Raw genomic sequence first — 18133 nt, forward strand, 5'->3', positions numbered from 1 at the left:
ACCGATACGTTAATGCATGGTCACACCAGCTGTAAAAATATCTTCTCTCTAATAATTTCCACATTACAGATATTAAACGTTCCGCCACATAATATACTTCACTACAACCTTCCAAAGACCATTGCCACTCTTGTCCAAATCCAAAAAGAGCAGGTAATTGTTGATATTTCAGTTTGTTCTTTATTGTTGCACTTTATAAACGCGAGGAAAATTAACTTTTCTTACGTTCAGAAAGACTTACCTTAACTCGTGTCTCAGTCTATTAATTACTTCTGACAAAGCAATAGTTTTGTATTTTGTTTCCAAAAATGATGGTAGGTAGTTCCTTTGTACGCTTAAGTATAATAAAATAAAGGGGGGGGGGGGGGGGGTTTGAATTTTATTTACAAAAGACAACCATGAAACCGGTCATCAAATTTCATTTGATAAGACTGAAATTCCCCTCCATAAGCTCCACCCCCTTCAAACGATATATAAGCAGATACAGAGTAGTTTCAGGTAAGCTCTGAAGAAGCCAACAGGATGATTGAATCCAGAAGATTTGTAAATATTATTAAAAAAATATTTTCAGGTTCATTCCCTTTTAGAATTTATATTTGTAGGTAGACAAACAAGTTATTATTTATATTATTTTATATTTATTATTGTTATTTTATTACGTTATATAGTACCAATAAACACTAACAAAAACAAATAGGTCGGCTTTTAAACGTCCATCCTTTCGGGATCTTGGAGCCTACAAAAAAAAAGACCCTTCAGGAAATTGGGCGGCGCAAAGCTTGCCGACTTTTTACCTGAGGATGGACACGTCCTGCGGGACGAACGAAACGTCCTGCGGCGTCAAAAACACGAACTGCAAGTCGGGCTTCGAGCGGGCGTGATGCAGCAGAATCTCGATCACCTTGGTCCTATTGAGTTTATCCTGAAACCGAGAAGCGATCAATGGGCCCGAAAATCAACCCACCGACGGTACCATGTAGACGTCGAATTCGTCCAGAAAGTAAAACGGGAAATCCATGCACTGCCAGAGGGCGTAAAGGAACGCCACCGTGGAAAACGATCGCTCACCGCCGGACAAATTTGCCGTGGTGGTCGGTCCCTGAGATCCCTGTTGGGGAATCACCACCAGCTCCAATTTTCTAGCCTCCATGTCGATATCGATCGTGCCCTGCAAGTAGTTCGACATTCCAGATTTCTTTTGTGCCGACCAAACGATCGAATATCGAATTTTGGGTCCATTTAAAAAAAACTTTATATGAACATTTTAATGTGTATCAAGAGGCATTATTTAGTGTATGGTCTGTTCATAGATATAAGAAAGTGAATGGGATTATCCAAGGGTGGTCATTAATATACAATGCAGCAAGATTATTACCTAAAGTTTCGGAATTTAAATTGAGGTAAAATTGTGTAATAGAAAATAATTTTATACCTACCTGTGTTCAATATTCTTTGGTTTGCTATACTACTTAGTTTAAGTTTATTAGAAATCGTTCTTATTTCGTGTGTAATGCAGCGTGTGTTGAATCGTGTGCGAATTATGCAAAATATGTGAGAGTCTAGTGTATCTCAGGAGATGCTCCCGCCCAAACGTAGAAAACACTATTCTATTGAGACTAAGGAAGTTATAAACGATGTTTATTTGACTCTCATTGAATGTGGTGCCAGCAAGCAAGCATCTTTAGAAGAAATCCCATTTCAGCGAGGAAAAAATTTTCTCGAGTGTAGATGAACGTGATCAAGATCAAAATTTACCAGCTATACGAGGAACAAAGCGTGCCTACATTAGATATCTTAATTAGGAGGCTTGAAAAAGATGAAACCGGTGTTAAACGTGGCAGAACTACCTTATGGAAGTGTATGCGACACATGGGTTTTAGATTTAAAAAAAAAATTGAAAAAAGGCAAGTGTCGAAATGGCGACTGAAAAAATTAGGATTTACAGAGAACAAAGGCCAATTATTTACTTGGATGAAACCTGGTTCGACACTTATGATACCCCGGAAAAAAAAATATGGCCCTATAATAGTTCCACCCAGAATGTTGGACCTCCCACAAGTAGTGAGGATTATGTTGTCTCACCTATCCAAAGAATTATTAATTATACCCAACATCCAGTGGTAATGTCGACTTTTTAAAATTTTCTGATATTTAAATTTTATTTCTTGGACATTTAACGCTAAATATGAGATATCAAGATAATTTACCACATTTTTATTGCAAAAAGACACATGCCGCATGAGAATTTTACAAAGTTTTGTTATTATATCAAAGAACGTGCTCTAGCGGGATCACTAAGAACTAGACATATTGCAGGTAAGGCGGGGTTGCCAGAGCCATAAAAAACTTTTGTTAATGAAACCATTAAAATCATTAAAATCCGTTCAATCATTGATGAATTACAGCTGTTTATAAAAAAAAAATTAAACCATCCCCACCACTTTATTTTCATACATACGTAAAGAAACATTTTTTACACGCCCCCTGGCGACCATCTTGGAGGGCTAAAAATATTTTCCACGATCTTCTATTTACCAACTGTACTTTATAATAATGAATAAATAAATTAGTTACGTTCACGTGTGCTTCTCGTCAATGTAATTAATTTCTGAAGGTTCGCCTGTAACAACTTCTAGCGAGATTTTTCGTTGTAATTATTGTTTTTTTCGAATAGGTAACTTAAATCTCACGAAAAACATCAAACCATTGATTCGTGACGAAAAAACAAAGAACGCGTACGAATCGCCTTTCGACCACGCCCACTTATGACCGGATATATACCCCGAACTGTCGGACTTCCCAAAGAATTAAAATGTGATCAATCCTTTAGGAGTTACAGGTGTTTATTTTTAAAAAATCTGAACCATCCCCACCACATCATTGTGATAGATACGTCGAAAAATATTTTTTTACACTCCCCCTGACGACCAGCTTGGAAATCTAAAAATATTTTCCACGACCTTCTTTTGGCCAACTGTACTTTAAAATAATGAATAAATAAAATAGTTACGTTAACGTGGTCTTCTCGTCAAGGTAAACGTGTTTCTTTTTTAATAAATTTCTGAAGGTTAGTCTGTAATGACTCTTAGCAAGATTTTCGTTGTTAATGTTGTTTCCTTCGAATAGGTAACTTAAATCTTAGGAAAAAATATCAAACCATTGATTCGTGACGAAAAAACAACGAACGCGTACGAGTCGCCTCTCAACCACGCCCCCTTATGACCGGATATATATATCTATACCTCGAACTGCCGAACTTCGAGGATACGTCGGAACGAATGCTTCATGAACGTGACGAAGTAGTTCTCGGTCAGTTTGTAGTGCTTCTTGCGTCGTTCCACGCCCACCGTTAGCTCCCTCACGTTGCCGATCAATCTGTCCATAATCTCGGCGCTGTTTTGAAATTTCTCGCTCAGCTGCCGGTACCGGTCCGTCACGTGTCCTATATTATCCGACTCGGTTTGGATCCGGTATATGTTGCGCGTCAGCTCGCTTATCTCGTGGGATACTTGAACTACCGCCCTATGTTTCATAGACAATTTAAACCAGATAATTTTTACAATGTTCTTCTTTGTTTCCGTGTCTTTTTAGATGACTGCTCCACGGATGGTAATAATAATTTTATATTTACATTTCTGCACAAGTTATGAGAAAATGATAAAATTATTTTAAAGCATGCAGGGTAGCTCGAAAAAGCGTGACGAATAAAACATACATTTTTTGGTAAAATTTGTTTTGAATTCGACCACTCATCATATTTGATATTAACGTTATTCGAAGATGACGGAATTTCGTTTGAAAGCTACAGGGTGTTCAACGTAAACGAATACATTTGGATCATTTTAAATTGAAAAATATCGATTTTCTTGAATAGCACACCATATATGTTTTTTTTTTATTTATTTACTCTTATTTATTATTTACCTTTCTTTCTGTCTAAGACTATTGGTATAATATTATATAAATACAAACATATAAATATACATACACGAGAAAAACTTTAAAATATAAAATATAATTCAGCTTACTTAGTTTTTTCTTTAATTTACTGACACCACAATAAATTTTATTAATTTATATAGTCTTGGAAAGAAAAAGGGGTAAATATTCAAAAAAATATTAGGTTTAGCTATATATTATTTTTAATAAGTAAATTCGAGAATTTTATAAGGAATTCCGTTGTTAGTTTGAGTGACTCTTTATGACCAGTATTGGGCAAAGTCGAATTTTTATTAAAAAAATCAAAAATCAATTACTTAAAAAAAATGAATATAAACATTTAAAAATATTTAAAAAATCAGGAACGGCGGATCGGAATAAGCAGCTACTCACACCATATCATTTTATATCATATATGTTGAACCCTCAAAAGCAAAAATATGAGTTAACACCTGAAGAAAAGAATCTGGCTTTAGAAACAATTAATAATTTATATGGAAACACTGGATTTTTGCCATTAGTAATAAAATTGAATGCCCGCAGTTGCCCATTTAACAATTTTTTTTTTTGGGATAAAATAACCAAAAACTTTCAGCACTTTTGTTTTTTGCACACCGAGACATAAGGATCGGGATGGTAAATTAGTATTTTTGTGCAAACTATACAACGAAAATGCAGAAGCGTAAAGTGCATATTATCATGTTATTTGTCTTATTATTTTAGATAGTTCTGTTTTACTGCCATTTGTTTCTACGTTGTGCTTTTTGTGTCTGTCTCGATAAAAAGATTTTAAAAAATAGCAGCTTAATTTAAATCATAATTTTAATCGTGATTTAAATCACCTGATTAAAATCAGACCTGCACCTGTTTATAACTTTTGTATTTACCGTTTTCTTGCGAACTTTGCTGTGTCGTTGACTGGCTCTGTATAAAAGTAACATCCCGATACCCTCAAAGTGTGTAAAGTAAATCACATACCCATTTTAAATTAATATTTGTCCGTAAGTAACGGACAAGACGGTGCCGGAGTTTTCGGGGAGTTTTCCGTTAGTTCACGTCGAAATCATTTGACATTACGTGCGAAACAAATAGCGAATACGAAAATAATAATAATAATAAATAACAATTTTTAAAAAATGAAAATAATTTCCTGCATTTACTTAAAAACTCGAACATTTGCGAAAATTTAAATTTTCCCGCCAAAAGTGGTCCAGAACCGGCTGTACCATACTACTTCCGTGCAAGTAAGAACCCTAACCTCAAATCCGGCGGTCTCGCGCCCAACTCGGCGGCCTCGGCCGTTTTCGCCTCGACGACGCGTTTTTTGAGTGCCGACGAAGCCTCGGCCTCCGCCACCTTGCCGCGGAACTCCTCGATCCTGCGCTTTGCGAACTGACCGTTGACGACTGCCTGGTCGCGTTTAGCCCGACGCTCTTCGAGCTCACGCTGCAACGGCCACATCCGCTCCTCGATCTCTTTGCACACCTTGCGCATCGCTCCGATCTTCTCCTCCCTTTCCTGGATCTGCGCCCGCATCTCCTTCATCTCCTCCGTGGCCTGTTCCATCGACGCCTTGTTCTCCTCGATCGTTTTCCTCAATTCCGCAGCCTCGGTTTCCTAGAGGGAAGCAATGCGGACGTTAGTCCGAGTTAGACGGTCACTCATCTATATTATGAAGTGCGAACTGACGTCACCTGGCCCACCCGTTTAATGTAAGGCGAATAACGCGGTGAAATTAATTATTACTTACGACTTATTAAATCGGTGAGTAAGTTCAGTAACTTATTTGAGAGTCGGTCGGGTTTCTAAAAAGGTAAGTTCACACAGGATGCTAGCATAAGCAGAAGGAGTTGGATGAAAAGCAAAAAGTAATTGCCTTTTTTTCAAAGAAACTTCCCCGGGCTACCGTAATACTTTTTACAAAACTTCTGGATTCCTCCTGCATCGGTTTTTGCTGAGTCGAAATTGCTGACGTTTCGTACCTGCTTATATATTGTTTGAGGGGGGCGCTAATTCCCAAATTGGTGACAGGTAGAGACCTGAGTCGCGGTTAAGATTGTTGGGTTGTTTATAGAGATTTCTATAGACTCTCGGATTTTTCGTTGGTAGAAGAACTGATCACATGCAAGAATTTTAATTTTATCAAATAAAATTTTATGTTCGGTTTCTCTCGGCAACAGCTAATGAGTTTATTTGTCTTAGTCGTAAGGCTCCTTCGTGTTCTTTGACCCTAGTTGATATTTTGCGTGGGTGTAAGGTATGTGGTGCGAATATATAGCCTCCCGCATACAAATGCCAACCTCACCTTCACGAGTTACAACATAAGTTGTACGGCGCACCCTGTTTCAACTGACGAGGATATGGCGACCGAGTGACTACCGGTATAAGTAGTCCCCCAGTTGCTGGTGAACAGTTTCGGGTGGAGGAACCAGCAACTGGAAGGGCAACTCATTGTCCTGGGGTTGAGAAATTGGCCCCGAAGGCGGAAGAACCACTAAGATGGTCAACGGCGTTGGGATGTAGAAGGAAAGGAGAAGCCACTACAGTAAAGATCCTATAGGATATCTCTAGTAAAATCATCATGGCAATAAACCAGACCAAAGACCTTACTGATCATGATATTCGGAAGTCAAGATCCGGCAGGAGGGGAAACAGGGCCTCTCAGGTCGTCAACATGCGAAAACCCTGTCAAATGACTAGTAAACAAACATATAAGATTGGAACATGGAATGTCACTAGCATGTATGAACCCGGAAAAGCACATAATATTGTCCAGGAAATGCAAAGAATGAACATCAATATCCTAGGTGTAAGCGAAACGCGTTGGCCGGGAAGTGGAGAATGTCAGTTGAAAGATCAACATCTAATATATTACTCAGGTAGCTCCGACCCTCAGCACCGACATGGAGTAGGCATAATAATCAACAAAAATGTTTCCCGATATGTTCTGAACTTCGTACCACTGTCAGAACGTGTAATGTTACTACAATTTAGGATGAACATAGGAAGGATGAACGTAATCCAAGTATATGCGCCAACAGCAGACAAAGATGATCAGGAAGTAGAAATGTTTTATGAACAAATAAACGAAATACTGAAACAAGTCAAAGCAAAAGATGTAACAATAATAATGGGTGACCTAAATGCTAAAGTTGGTAAAGGAAAGACAAATAATCTAATGGGAAACTTCGGTCTGGGGGAAAGGAACGACAGAGGTGAAAGGTTAGTACAATTCTGCCAAGAGAAAAATATGTTTATCACAAACACATGCTTTCAATTACCTAATAGACGTTTATATACATGGATATCACCACAAGATAGCAAAGAGAAAATAGTTAGAAACCAGATAGATTATTTAATGATCAATGAAAGATACAGGAATGGTATAATGTCAGTTAAAACATATCCGGGTGCAGATATACCCTCTAACCATAACCCACTAATTGCAAAAGTAAGGATAAAATTAAAAAGAATTGACCATAGAACAAAGAAAGATACAATTGACACTAATCAATTGTGTAATCCAGAAACAAGGGAAAGAGTGAAAAATAAGATAAATGGGGCATTGCAAACCTTGCAATGCATAGAAAATAACAATGAAGAACATATAAACAACAACTGGCTCCAGTTTAAAACAGAAATACTAAAAACATGCAAGGAACAACTTAGTAAGAAAACAGAGGTAAGAAAGGAATGGATGACAACTGAAATATTAGGTCTCATGGACGAGAGAAGAACATACAGAAACAAAGATCAACAAAAATACCGATATCTACAAAGCAAGATCAGAAGTAAAATTAGGGAAGCCAAAGAAAACTGGCACAGGGAAAAGTGTGAGGAAATCGAGAAATTACAAAGTAGACATGATGGTTTCAATGCGCACAAGAGAATTAAAGAGTTAACCAACAAACGCAATTACAATAACAACTTGCTGGTGGATGAAAATGGAGATATTATTATGGACACAAAAGAAAAATTGAAAGTATGGAAAAACTATGTAGAACAACTGTACGAAGATCAGCGAGATGAAGAAAGTAGTGAGTATGTATGTGATGATATTGGACCAGAAATAACGAAGGACGAAGTAGAACACATCATCAAGGAAATGAAAACCGGGAAAGCTACGGGACTGGATGAAATACCAGCAGAAGTTCTTAAACTCATTGACAATCATAACATACATCTTCTAACACATCTCTTCAACAGTGTATACAAAACTGGAATTTTACCGAAAGAGTGGCTACAATCAACATTTATAACTATCCCCAAAAAGACCAACGCAAGACAGTGCTCGGACCATCGTACCATCAGCTTAATGTGTCACATACTTAAGGTACTTCTGAAAATCATCCATCGCAGAATATATAAAAAGTTAGAAATAGATATTGAGGATACGCAGTTCGGTTTTAGGAATGGACTAGGGACTAGAGAAGCACTGTTTGCCTTCAACGTATTAACGCAGCGGTGCTTAGATGTAAATCAGGATGTGTACGTTTGTTTTCTGGACTACAATAAGGCATTTGACACCGTCCAACATAAAACACTCATAAGACTGCTTAAAAGTAAAAACATTGACTCTAGAGACATAAGAATAATAAATAATTTGTATTACCAACAAGAGGCCGTGATAAGGGTACACAATGAGGTGACAGACAGAATAAAAATAAAAAGAGGTGTTAGACAGGGATGTGTCTTATCACCATCTCTGTTCAACCTATACTCCGAAGAAATATTTAAGAGAGCACTCCAAGATGAAACAGCTGGAGTAAAGATTAATGGCTTACCCGTTTGTAATATTAGATATGCCGATGACACCGCGCTAATAGCAGAAAATATGGATGATCTACAGAGAATTACGAACAAAATTGTAGAAGTAAGCGAAGAGTTTGGGCTCTCACTCAATACAAAGAAAACTAAATTTATGATAATTACAAAAAAATCTATTATAAATACAAACCTTTATATAAAGAATGAACAGATAGAACAAGTAAGGAATTATAATTATCTGGGGACGAACATTAACGAGACAAATGACTATTCCAAAGAAATCAGAATAAGAATAGAAAAGTCCAGAAGTGCTTTTAATAATATGAGGAAATTGTTGTGCAGCAGGGATTTGAGCTTAAGTTTGAGAGTGAGGATGCTTAAATGCTATGTTTTCTCGGTCCTCTTGTATGGCGTGGAGGCCTGGACTTTGAATAAACAATGCCTGAATAAACTAGAAGCTTTTGAGATGTGGACGTACCGAAGAATTTTAAGGATATCCTGGACGGACAGAATGACAAACGAACAAGTACTTGTAAGGATGGACAAGCAACGTGAAATAATGGATACGGTCAAAATAAGAAAATTGCAGTATCTGGGGCATATTACACGCGGAGAAAAATATAAATTGCTACAACTGATTATGCAAGGTAAACGGAGTATCGGAAGGAGAAGGATGTCATGGTTGCGTAATCTGAGAGAATGGTTTGGATGTAACTCCAACCAATTGTTTCGTGCTGCAGTCTCAAGGATACGAATTGCATTGATGATTGCCAACCTTCACAGCGGAGATGGCACGTGAAGAAGAAGAAGATATTTTGCGTCCAGTCTCTCTAATGTATTCTTCGTCGCATATGCATGGAATGCTGTAAACTCCTGGCATCTCAAATGGAATTTTGTCTTTGACGGACCGAAAATGTTGAGAGATTTTTGGACAAGCGGTAAGTCTGGTTTTGACGCTATACTTCTTTAGAACTTTTGATATGTGGTCAGTGATGTTTTGAATGTAAGGAAGGACCACAGTGGCAAGTGTAGGATTGCTTTCGGCCTCATTGCTATTGGAAGGTTGTGGTATTTTTTGATGGAACTCTTAATATCTTTAATGTGAAAATTATTAGAGAGAAGAGCAGAGGTGAGGTGTTTTAATTCTGGGTTCAGCGACGGGCTGAGAAGTTATACGGCTCTGTAAACAAGAGAGTTGATGGTGATGTGACCATGCATTAAGGTATCGGTCTGTGTGAGTAGGTTTTCTGTGAACACAATGACCCAATGTTGATTTTCTATTGTTAAGAATATGTAAGAATGAAGAACTCAATAGTAAAATGTATGTTAGGGTGTATAGAGTTTAAGTGTCGAAGAAAATCTACTAGAGTTTCTTGAACATGAGGCCAAATAACAAAAGTATCATCGACGTAGCGGTTCCATAATTTTGGTTTAAGATGAAAGGTGTCGAGAGCTTTCTTCTCAAAGGCTTCCATATATACATTCGCGATCACTGGTGATAGTGCACCCACTGCACCCATTACATAAGCGCTAGCAAATCATAAACGACGAAAAACCGTTTTACTTTTTTTTTCTTCTTCTTTCTCATATTTCCGCTTGATTTTTGATAATGCAAAATCGATTTTTCTACTTCCCTCTCCCTTCCTAAAAACACTGTACACCATTGAATAGCGACAAAACCCTCACAAATTGTCCCAACGAAATCCCACTTCTGATGTTAGAACGATTCAGGCGCTTGCTTGCTATTTCGATTGAACACTCCTCACCAAATACTGGAGATTGTGCACCTCGGGCTCCGCGGACTGGTTCAGTTCGTCGTGCTCACGTCGTATCTTGCTCCTCGCCATCTGAACCTTCCTAATCTTCTCCTCCAGGTGGCGCGCGGTCAGCGTTTGCTGATTGATCTCGTTTTGGAGCGCGCGCAGTTGGTGCAGGACCGACTGCTTCTTGTCGGACAACGAGTTGATGTTCTCCTGCAGTAACCTAAACGAGACCACGCCCCGTTTTCCCCCTCCCCACGCGGAATAACAACGCCTTACCGCATGTGCTCTCTGGTGTCTACCTGCAGGTAGCGACACCTGTGGTAATTAGAGGCGTAGGTCTTGTAGTTCGGGTCAGGGTAGTACTTGTCCCCGTTCGTGGTCAGCCCCTGCTTGCAGTTTGTCGGCACCCTCGCCTACGAGCGAATTAAAAATCAAAATGGCGCTAATACGAAAAACCACACAGAATGCCGTAGCTTAAATTTTGTAAACTCTAACATTCGTGACTCTATGTCTCCCACCTGCTCTGCGAGTAATTCCATAGCTCGATCGTTGGTGGGGATCAGCAGGATGTTCTCAGGAGAGCACTGGTCTACTATGCAATTGCTCACTATCGGGTCCTCAATGTCCAGAACGTCGTACAAGCTGACACAATCGCCCGGGGCGGCGACCTTGTTTCTACTCACGTCGTGTCTCTGAAAGGTTTATTTGAACTACCGACTTGCGAAGAGCTCCGAACATTTCGAATCGTAAGCGAATGACGGTACGTTTGAACAACCAGGTTTATCCAGATCGACTTGAATGAGTTGAGCAAAAATTATCAACATTATTCACACCATGGTAGAAATTAAGAACGAAAGATAAATTTATTACTAATAGCGCTTCTCTAAATTATGGCTTCAATACTGTATAATTCAACTAGCGACATTTTTAATATGTTTAAACTAGCACCTACCATAGCTTCTACAAATTTTTCCACAACAGTTCCTCCAGATTTATTTTAACAAGAGAAAAATTCCACGGCCCACCTCTTGGTAAACTATACCTGTTACTCTCGCAACATTTTTATTTTAAAATTTTTGAAAATTACCTTCGACTAGTCAAAATTTGTATTTCAAACATATTTTCATTTTCACAAAATGGCATATTTTTCCAAATTTACTTCAACAAGTCGAAATTTGTACGCTCCTTCTCCCAGGACATTTGAACTAGAGACCGCCCTCACAAAGACATTTTCATTTTTACAAAATGTTGTTCACACTTTTAAAAATCCGCTTAAACAACATTTGAAATCTCGGTTGCCATAGCAACGACATTTTTATTTTCACAAAATCACGATCAAAGATTTTTCAAAATTTACGTCACGTTAAATTTGCATGGGACACCTCCACGCACATCATCTTCACAAAATCTTGTTAAGATCTTTGAAGATTGTCTTCAACAAGTCAAAATTTGTTTGAATAAATCTCCCTATCCATTTGAACTACCGAATACCCTCGCAACGACATTTTTATTTTCACAAAATCTTTTTAACATTTTTCAAAATTTTATTCAATAAATTCGAGTAAATCTCGCTATACATTTGAACTACCGGTTTCCCCAGCAACGACGTTTTTATTTTCACAAAATATTACTCACACTTTTCCAAATGTACTTCAACAAGTCAAATTGTGTTTGAATACATCTAAATAAAAATAAATAAGAACTAAAAGTTCAGATTTTCACGAAATTATACATTATGACATGACAATTGTTTCGACAACATCGTGTCTTTATCAAATGTACATCTCCTTATACATATGAACTACTGACTGCCTTCGCAACAACATTTTTGTTTTTAATCCCGTTAAGGTTATTCAAAAATTTCTTCAAGAAATCAAAACTTGTTTGAGGATATCTCAAAAATTTCTTCAAAATAAGTCAAAATTTGTTTGATTAAATCTCCCTATATATTTGAACTACGACATTTTTATTTTAACAAAATCTAGTTAAGATTTTTCAAAATTTCCTTAGACGAGTCAAAATTTGTGCGTTTCAACGTCCGGTACATTTGGACTATCGACTGTCTAAGCCAGATTTTTCTAAATTTACTATCTGCAAGGACAAAAACACGGGTGGGCCGTTGCGCAACCGTGGTACGTTCGGCGGCACTCACGCGATAAATAAACTTCGACGTGATCACGGTCGGGTACTGCTCTCCCTGACACGCCCTCGCGAATATTTGCTGCAACAGCTGGCCGTCTTTCCTGTTATCCACGACGAACGCCTTGATGTTGCCGCCTCCCAGGTAACCTTCGATCGCCACCGCCCACTTTTTCTCGCGCAACTTTATGTGGAAACCTACACAACGATGACGTAAACGTGGCAACGTCGCACCCCGCGCGCCTTACCCAACGGTCCGCGAGGCACATGCGCGAACTCGTTCTTGCGACGCTCTATCTCCTGCACTACCGTCGAGATACCATTGCCGTAGAGCGTCAGAGCGTTGCCGGACTCTCTTTCCAACGCTTGCAGGCTCCTTCTCTCCTGAGCTTTATATTTCAAACACGGCAATTATAACATATCTTTTTTTATATACCGAGTGGCTATTAGCGAAACAGATAAATGGACCATATACAGGGTGAGTCGACAAATAAATCGGCGTGCATGATAAAAGTGATAGGTTTTTGTAAGATTTTTCAGAAAAATTAACAATATACGGGGGGTTTTCTCATTGAATGTCAATAATTAAGGGGCCGATTTTTGGTTCAAAAAGAAAACTTCATATGAACATATGTACCTCAACGTCTCAATTTTTGAAGTACAGAGTGGTAAAGTTTTCTGAAACCATGCAGTACGTGGTAATTATAAATGACGTCATCACGTCTAGATTGAGGGCGAGAAATGGTGATTTTCGTTTGGATTTTTTCAAATATCTCGAACAGCGTATGTGATAGACGAAAACCGTAAATACAAAAATTGTAGCCTTTGATACGGCCTATAACACAGTTTAAACGGATTAGCTATTAGATTTTTGTCGATAACTAAAACACCTTGTATATAGTCAATAAAATGCGTGAAACAAAAGTTATAGCGCCGGGCGCCAATTAAACGATGTGGTTCCAAATAAAATGATAAATTTAAAAGCACTCGATGTCAATAGATTTTGCTGAAAATGGCTTTTTGCTGTACTAAACGAAAGATTTATTAAAATCCGATTTTTTTAAATATAATTAGTAACTACGGTGATATGATAGTAATAAAACGCTTTCATTTGCAAAGCAATAAAAAAATACGAATATGTACAATTTTAAAACATGTTGGTTACCCGAAACGATTTTGTTTTAGACGAAGCGTACATAAATGATGAATGAAAGCGGCCCCGGAACACTACCCTGAGGCACACCAAAAAGTATTTCTATAGCAGTTAAGTAACGTACCGATCTGAGCCTCGATTTGGTCAACCTCCGCCTTCAAACTGTTCTCGTCTTCGTGCTTCCTGGCGAGATGGCTTTTCGCCTGGAATAGCTCGTTCTGCGTGGTTTCCAACTGATCGGAAAGGCCCTTGAGCTGATCCCTGAGGGCTTCGAGCTTTCTCAGCCGTTCGTGTTTCTGCTCCGCCACCTTAGACATACTGCGACGACGACGAAAGGTTAGCCACGCCCACGCCCATCCCGGTTACGTACTTTTCGGTAGCGTTAGCGATTTCGTTTTCCAAATAGGCGACGTCTTGGGTTTTCGATTCCGCCACGACGGCCGCCGCTCGTCTGTCTCTCTTCTTCGCGTTATAAGCGTCCATCAGTTCGTCGAGCTGACGCCTGAGGTCGCTCTGCTGCCGTCTCTGTATGTCCGCCTGCTCTTTCAGTTCCGTCATCTGCCGTTCGATGTCGCTGATATCAATTTTAATTTTACAAGGTTGTTGTCCCGATTCGGATCTCAAGTTAATAGATTTGGTACAAAAATATATATACCAATTGATATTAACCCCAATCGTTTATTGTTACGCACAGATCTGCTGGTGTCCCTTTGTACAGGGTGTTTTAAAAAAAGCTTCAGATGAATATATATGTCCTAACTTACAGGGTGGTAATACCACTTTAGATATATTAATGAAATTTGGCACACATGTACAAGAGTCATTAGTTAGTGTGAAGTCTGTTCATAGATATAAGAAAGTGACTAACTGATACAAATTAAGGAAAGACCCGGGCAAGCAAGCAAGCATAATTCGCACACGATTCAACACACGCTGTATTACACACGAAATAAGAATGATTACTAATAAAGTTAAACTAAGTAGTATACCAAACCAAAGAATATTAAACACAGGTAGGTATAAAATTATTTTCTATTACGGACCACAATTTTACGTGAATTTAAATTCGGAAACTTTAGGTGTTGCATTGTATGTTAATGACCACCCTTGGATAATCCCATTCAAAAGCAATTGGCCATTTTCTTATATCTATGAACATACCATCCCACATTTTTTAAAAAATACACCTGTGGCGGGTAGGTAGTGCTTTTTTTTTTAATTAGAATCCTCTATTATTTATTATTGTTAGGATGTCCACACAACCAGTGCAGTGGCGACCTAATGAAATAAAATATTATTTGTTCATAGACAATTAGTGTCACGCCACCGATTTTCTGAAAAAAAAATTATGACATTTGCATTCATTTATGGGCAGAAATGATCTCTTAATTTTTTTTTTATTCCGTCACACGATTTTCACTTAAAAATAAAACCTAATCCCAAAATGGACAGGTGAAATTCAGCACGTCCGCCACTGGTGTATTTTTTAAAAAATTGTGTTACACTAAATAATGCTCCTTGATAAGTAATAAATAAATAAATAAATAAATACCCTGTACCCTGTACCCCAAAAGTTAAGACAAGTTTTCTTCTTAAAATGGACGCAAAAATCGCCCCGTTTAGAAAACACCCTGTATAAAACGGAAAACTAACCTTATACAATGGGCGATGGTGTCCGATTCGTTTTCCCGTTTGTTGCAATTTTCGACGAAATCGTCGAGCTTTTTTTTGATTTGTTTCGCGTTCTCTTCCGCCTCGCAGTAGTCATCTTCGACGTCCCTGACCTGGGCCCACATGAGCTCCCGTTGCAGTTCGAACTTTTTGTCCTTGAGACTGACGATCGACTGATGGTTTTCGATTTTTTTCTTCAAATTTTTTATTTCGTCCTTCAGTTTTTGGAAATTCTGTCATGGGAGGTCTCGATTTAGACCAAAACGTAAACACAATCAAATCAATTTTTCAAAAAAACAGCCGCAAGCTAGCGAGAGGACTTAGTACGTAGCGCGAAGCAGCTTTTTATTATAAAAGGGAACAATTTCGCGATTTCGTATGGCAAAGGGACGCATTGTTTTTCTATCGTCTCCTGCGGACCACTATGGAACTTTCGCAAAATCGAAGTAATTTAATTGTGCATGCACCCTGTATAAAATGTCCTTCACATCTCGTCGAACTTCAAAGTTACAGCAAACATCGGTAAATATCAAAATTTGCACAAATAATCAAATATCTCGCGCCCTGTGTAATTGACTAAACCTGAAACTCTCACGACACGGTTTACTTTACGATACTGCTCAAATAAAATTGTCCGATCTTTAACGGTCTTTCATTTATCCCCGATAATATAGCCCTGGATTTTCCACATATCCTGGTTCAAGAATTTTTTGAAAATAATAAATGGTTTTCGAGAAAATAAGTTTTTTCTGAAACCATGCCGTCTGCCGCAATAATCAATGACGATTTTTTCAAATATCCCGAAGTAAAGGACGAAAACCGCAAATAAAAAATTTGTAGCTCTTGATGCGGCCTATGACACGGTTTGAACCAATTAGCCATATTTTTACGATTTTAGATTAGCGGCGAACAATTGTAAAAAAACAATTTTCCGGGTCTTTTAGATTTTAGAAAAATAGTATTTATGACGGTCACAGCCTCCTAGACACAATTTTCAAAAATTAAATAGAAATTTAAAAAAACAAAACAAAAAGAGCAAAAGCGTCCTGTCCAAGGTAGAATGATTTCCGGAATCAAAAAATACAAAAAAAAATAGGTCGTGCGATTTAAAATTCGAAAATTACTGTCGTTTCCGCTCATACCGCAACGATTGACCACATATTGTCAAAAAACCCCTTCCAAATTTCAAATCGCTATCTCAAGCCGTTTAAAAGTTTCTTGTGTCATCCGGTATAGTACTACTGCAGTTATAGTTCTCGGATCATAATGACCAAAATTTATAAATGTATTATAAATAGTTTATTTTTGAATAATAATATTTATTACAATTTTTCTATTTTCATTTTAAGCTTTAATTTACTTGATGTTAGAATAAATTATTATCTGCCCATGGGTATAATGATGTATAATTAATAGTATATTTATTATTATAATAAACCGATTCTAAATTAGGAAAGTTTAGGAAACATTTTGTCTCAACCTTTAAGCTGTTTAATGATCTCAATTATTGCAAATTTACATTTTATTACTCTCTCGCATTAAGAAACATAGTATATACATTTTGACCTATGATACCCCCTATAAACAAACGATTTTCCGGCCTACCTCGATAATTTGCTTTAAAATGGCGCCACCAACGCTCCGCAAATTTGAAATAATAACAGACTCACGCCCTTTTTCTCGTCCAATTTGGCGACACTTTCGTTCTTATTGTCCAGTATTTTCCGGTACTCCGATTCGAGAGTATCGAGCCTCGTCGCCCTCACGAACAATGCAAATTTATTTTTCGAGCTGCCGCCACTCAGAAAGTTCCTGGACGTGTCCTGGTTCAACACACAAATCGGATTGTCAATTTGAATGTTTAGGTTCGCCGTAATGTTCTGCACTTCCTTGGCCTGCGTCGAAACCACCTCACCTTTTAACACACATAAGAATCGAGTGGCACGAAAATGAGGTTATATAATACCCGTAGCGGCTTTAACTTTGTAACTACCGCCGCCGGAAGCGTTCACGTTCCTCACGATAACGATACGGGAGCCGTACACCCTTGGCTTATAAGCCATGGGGCCTTCGTTGCACAACTCGATTTCTACACTACCCGATGGCTTCCCGACTTTGACGAAACCTAAAATTAAAACCGTGAAGAAATTCACATAAGGCTGGGGTACGCAGGCAGCGTTCACTTTTCACGCTGGTCCCTCGATTGGTTAGATTTGCTTTGCCCCCTAAACCGACAATCAGACCTGTTAATATGGCACTCTTGCCGCTACCGTTCTTCCCGATTATCATGCTTATGTTGGTTGCAAAGTCCACCTCGAGAAACGAGTGGCACATAAAGTTCTTTAACGCTATGCGGTTTATAACGCCGGCTCTCTAAAATACACAACCATTTACAAGAGCGCAGGATTGAGTCTCGCGCTTACTCTACGTAAAGAGGATTCGTCATCTTGCGCCCCTTTGGATCTCTTGCGAGAAGTCGACGCTGCCTCCGACGGCAAGGTCCTCCTTTTGCGTTGCATTGTATCGGACTTTATGCGATGGGTGCTGCTCGCTTAATTTCGCTGGATTTACCATGAAGTTATAACAAAATACTTGAAACAACACGGAAGCGGTTGCCCCAAACGGCTTTTTCGCGCCTCTAACCGAACAAAACAGGGCATGGAATAGACAACTGTTTTTGGTACCTTCGTAATCTGTGACA

General features: G+C 38.4%; 1 protein-coding gene across 2 annotated transcripts; it reads right to left on the minus strand.

Moving 5' to 3' along the window:
- Positions 1-636: 636 nt before the first annotated feature.
- On the minus strand, positions 637-18088 carry LOC132703489 (structural maintenance of chromosomes protein 6). 2 transcript variants are annotated; one of them, XM_060672786.1, is made up of 17 exons: positions 17861-18088; positions 17616-17805; positions 17399-17557; positions 17103-17347; positions 15415-15665; positions 14132-14335; positions 13886-14079; positions 12857-12997; positions 12622-12806; positions 10988-11161; positions 10746-10882; positions 10473-10689; positions 5198-5556; positions 3243-3522; positions 974-1168; positions 795-922; positions 637-736 (listed from the first exon to the last, which is right to left on the minus strand). In XM_060672786.1, exons 1-17 carry the CDS (start codon positions 17876-17878, stop codon positions 706-708), a joined length of 3108 nt encoding a protein of 1035 aa, XP_060528769.1. In that variant the 5' UTR covers positions 17879-18088; the 3' UTR covers positions 637-705. The 2 variants fall into 2 exon arrangements, with proteins under 2 accessions (XP_060528769.1, XP_060528768.1); XM_060672785.1 differs by having other exon boundaries at positions 17856-18088.
- Positions 18089-18133: the final 45 nt, after the last annotated feature.

This window comes from Cylas formicarius, unplaced genomic scaffold, assembly GCF_029955315.1.
Source record: "Cylas formicarius isolate icCylForm1 unplaced genomic scaffold, icCylForm1.1 PGA_scaffold_6__28_contigs__length_40554024, whole genome shotgun sequence".
Taxonomy (NCBI): Eukaryota; Metazoa; Arthropoda; class Insecta; order Coleoptera; family Brentidae; genus Cylas; species Cylas formicarius.

Bases quoted from the DNA above. Each gene is read 5' to 3' on its own strand.
- LOC132703489 (XM_060672785.1), bottom strand. From the start codon at position 17,951: ATGCAACGCAAAAGGAGGACCTTGCCGTCGGAGGCAGCGTCGACTTCT. The intron at 17,806-17,855 runs GTAAGCGCGAGA...TGTGTATTTTAG, and splicing joins ACGAATCCTCTTTACGTAGA to AGAGCCGGCGTTATAAACCG. The intron at 10,883-10,987 runs GTGGGAGACATA...ATTCGCTCGTAG, and splicing joins TGGAATTACTCGCAGAGCAG to GCGAGGGTGCCGACAAACTG.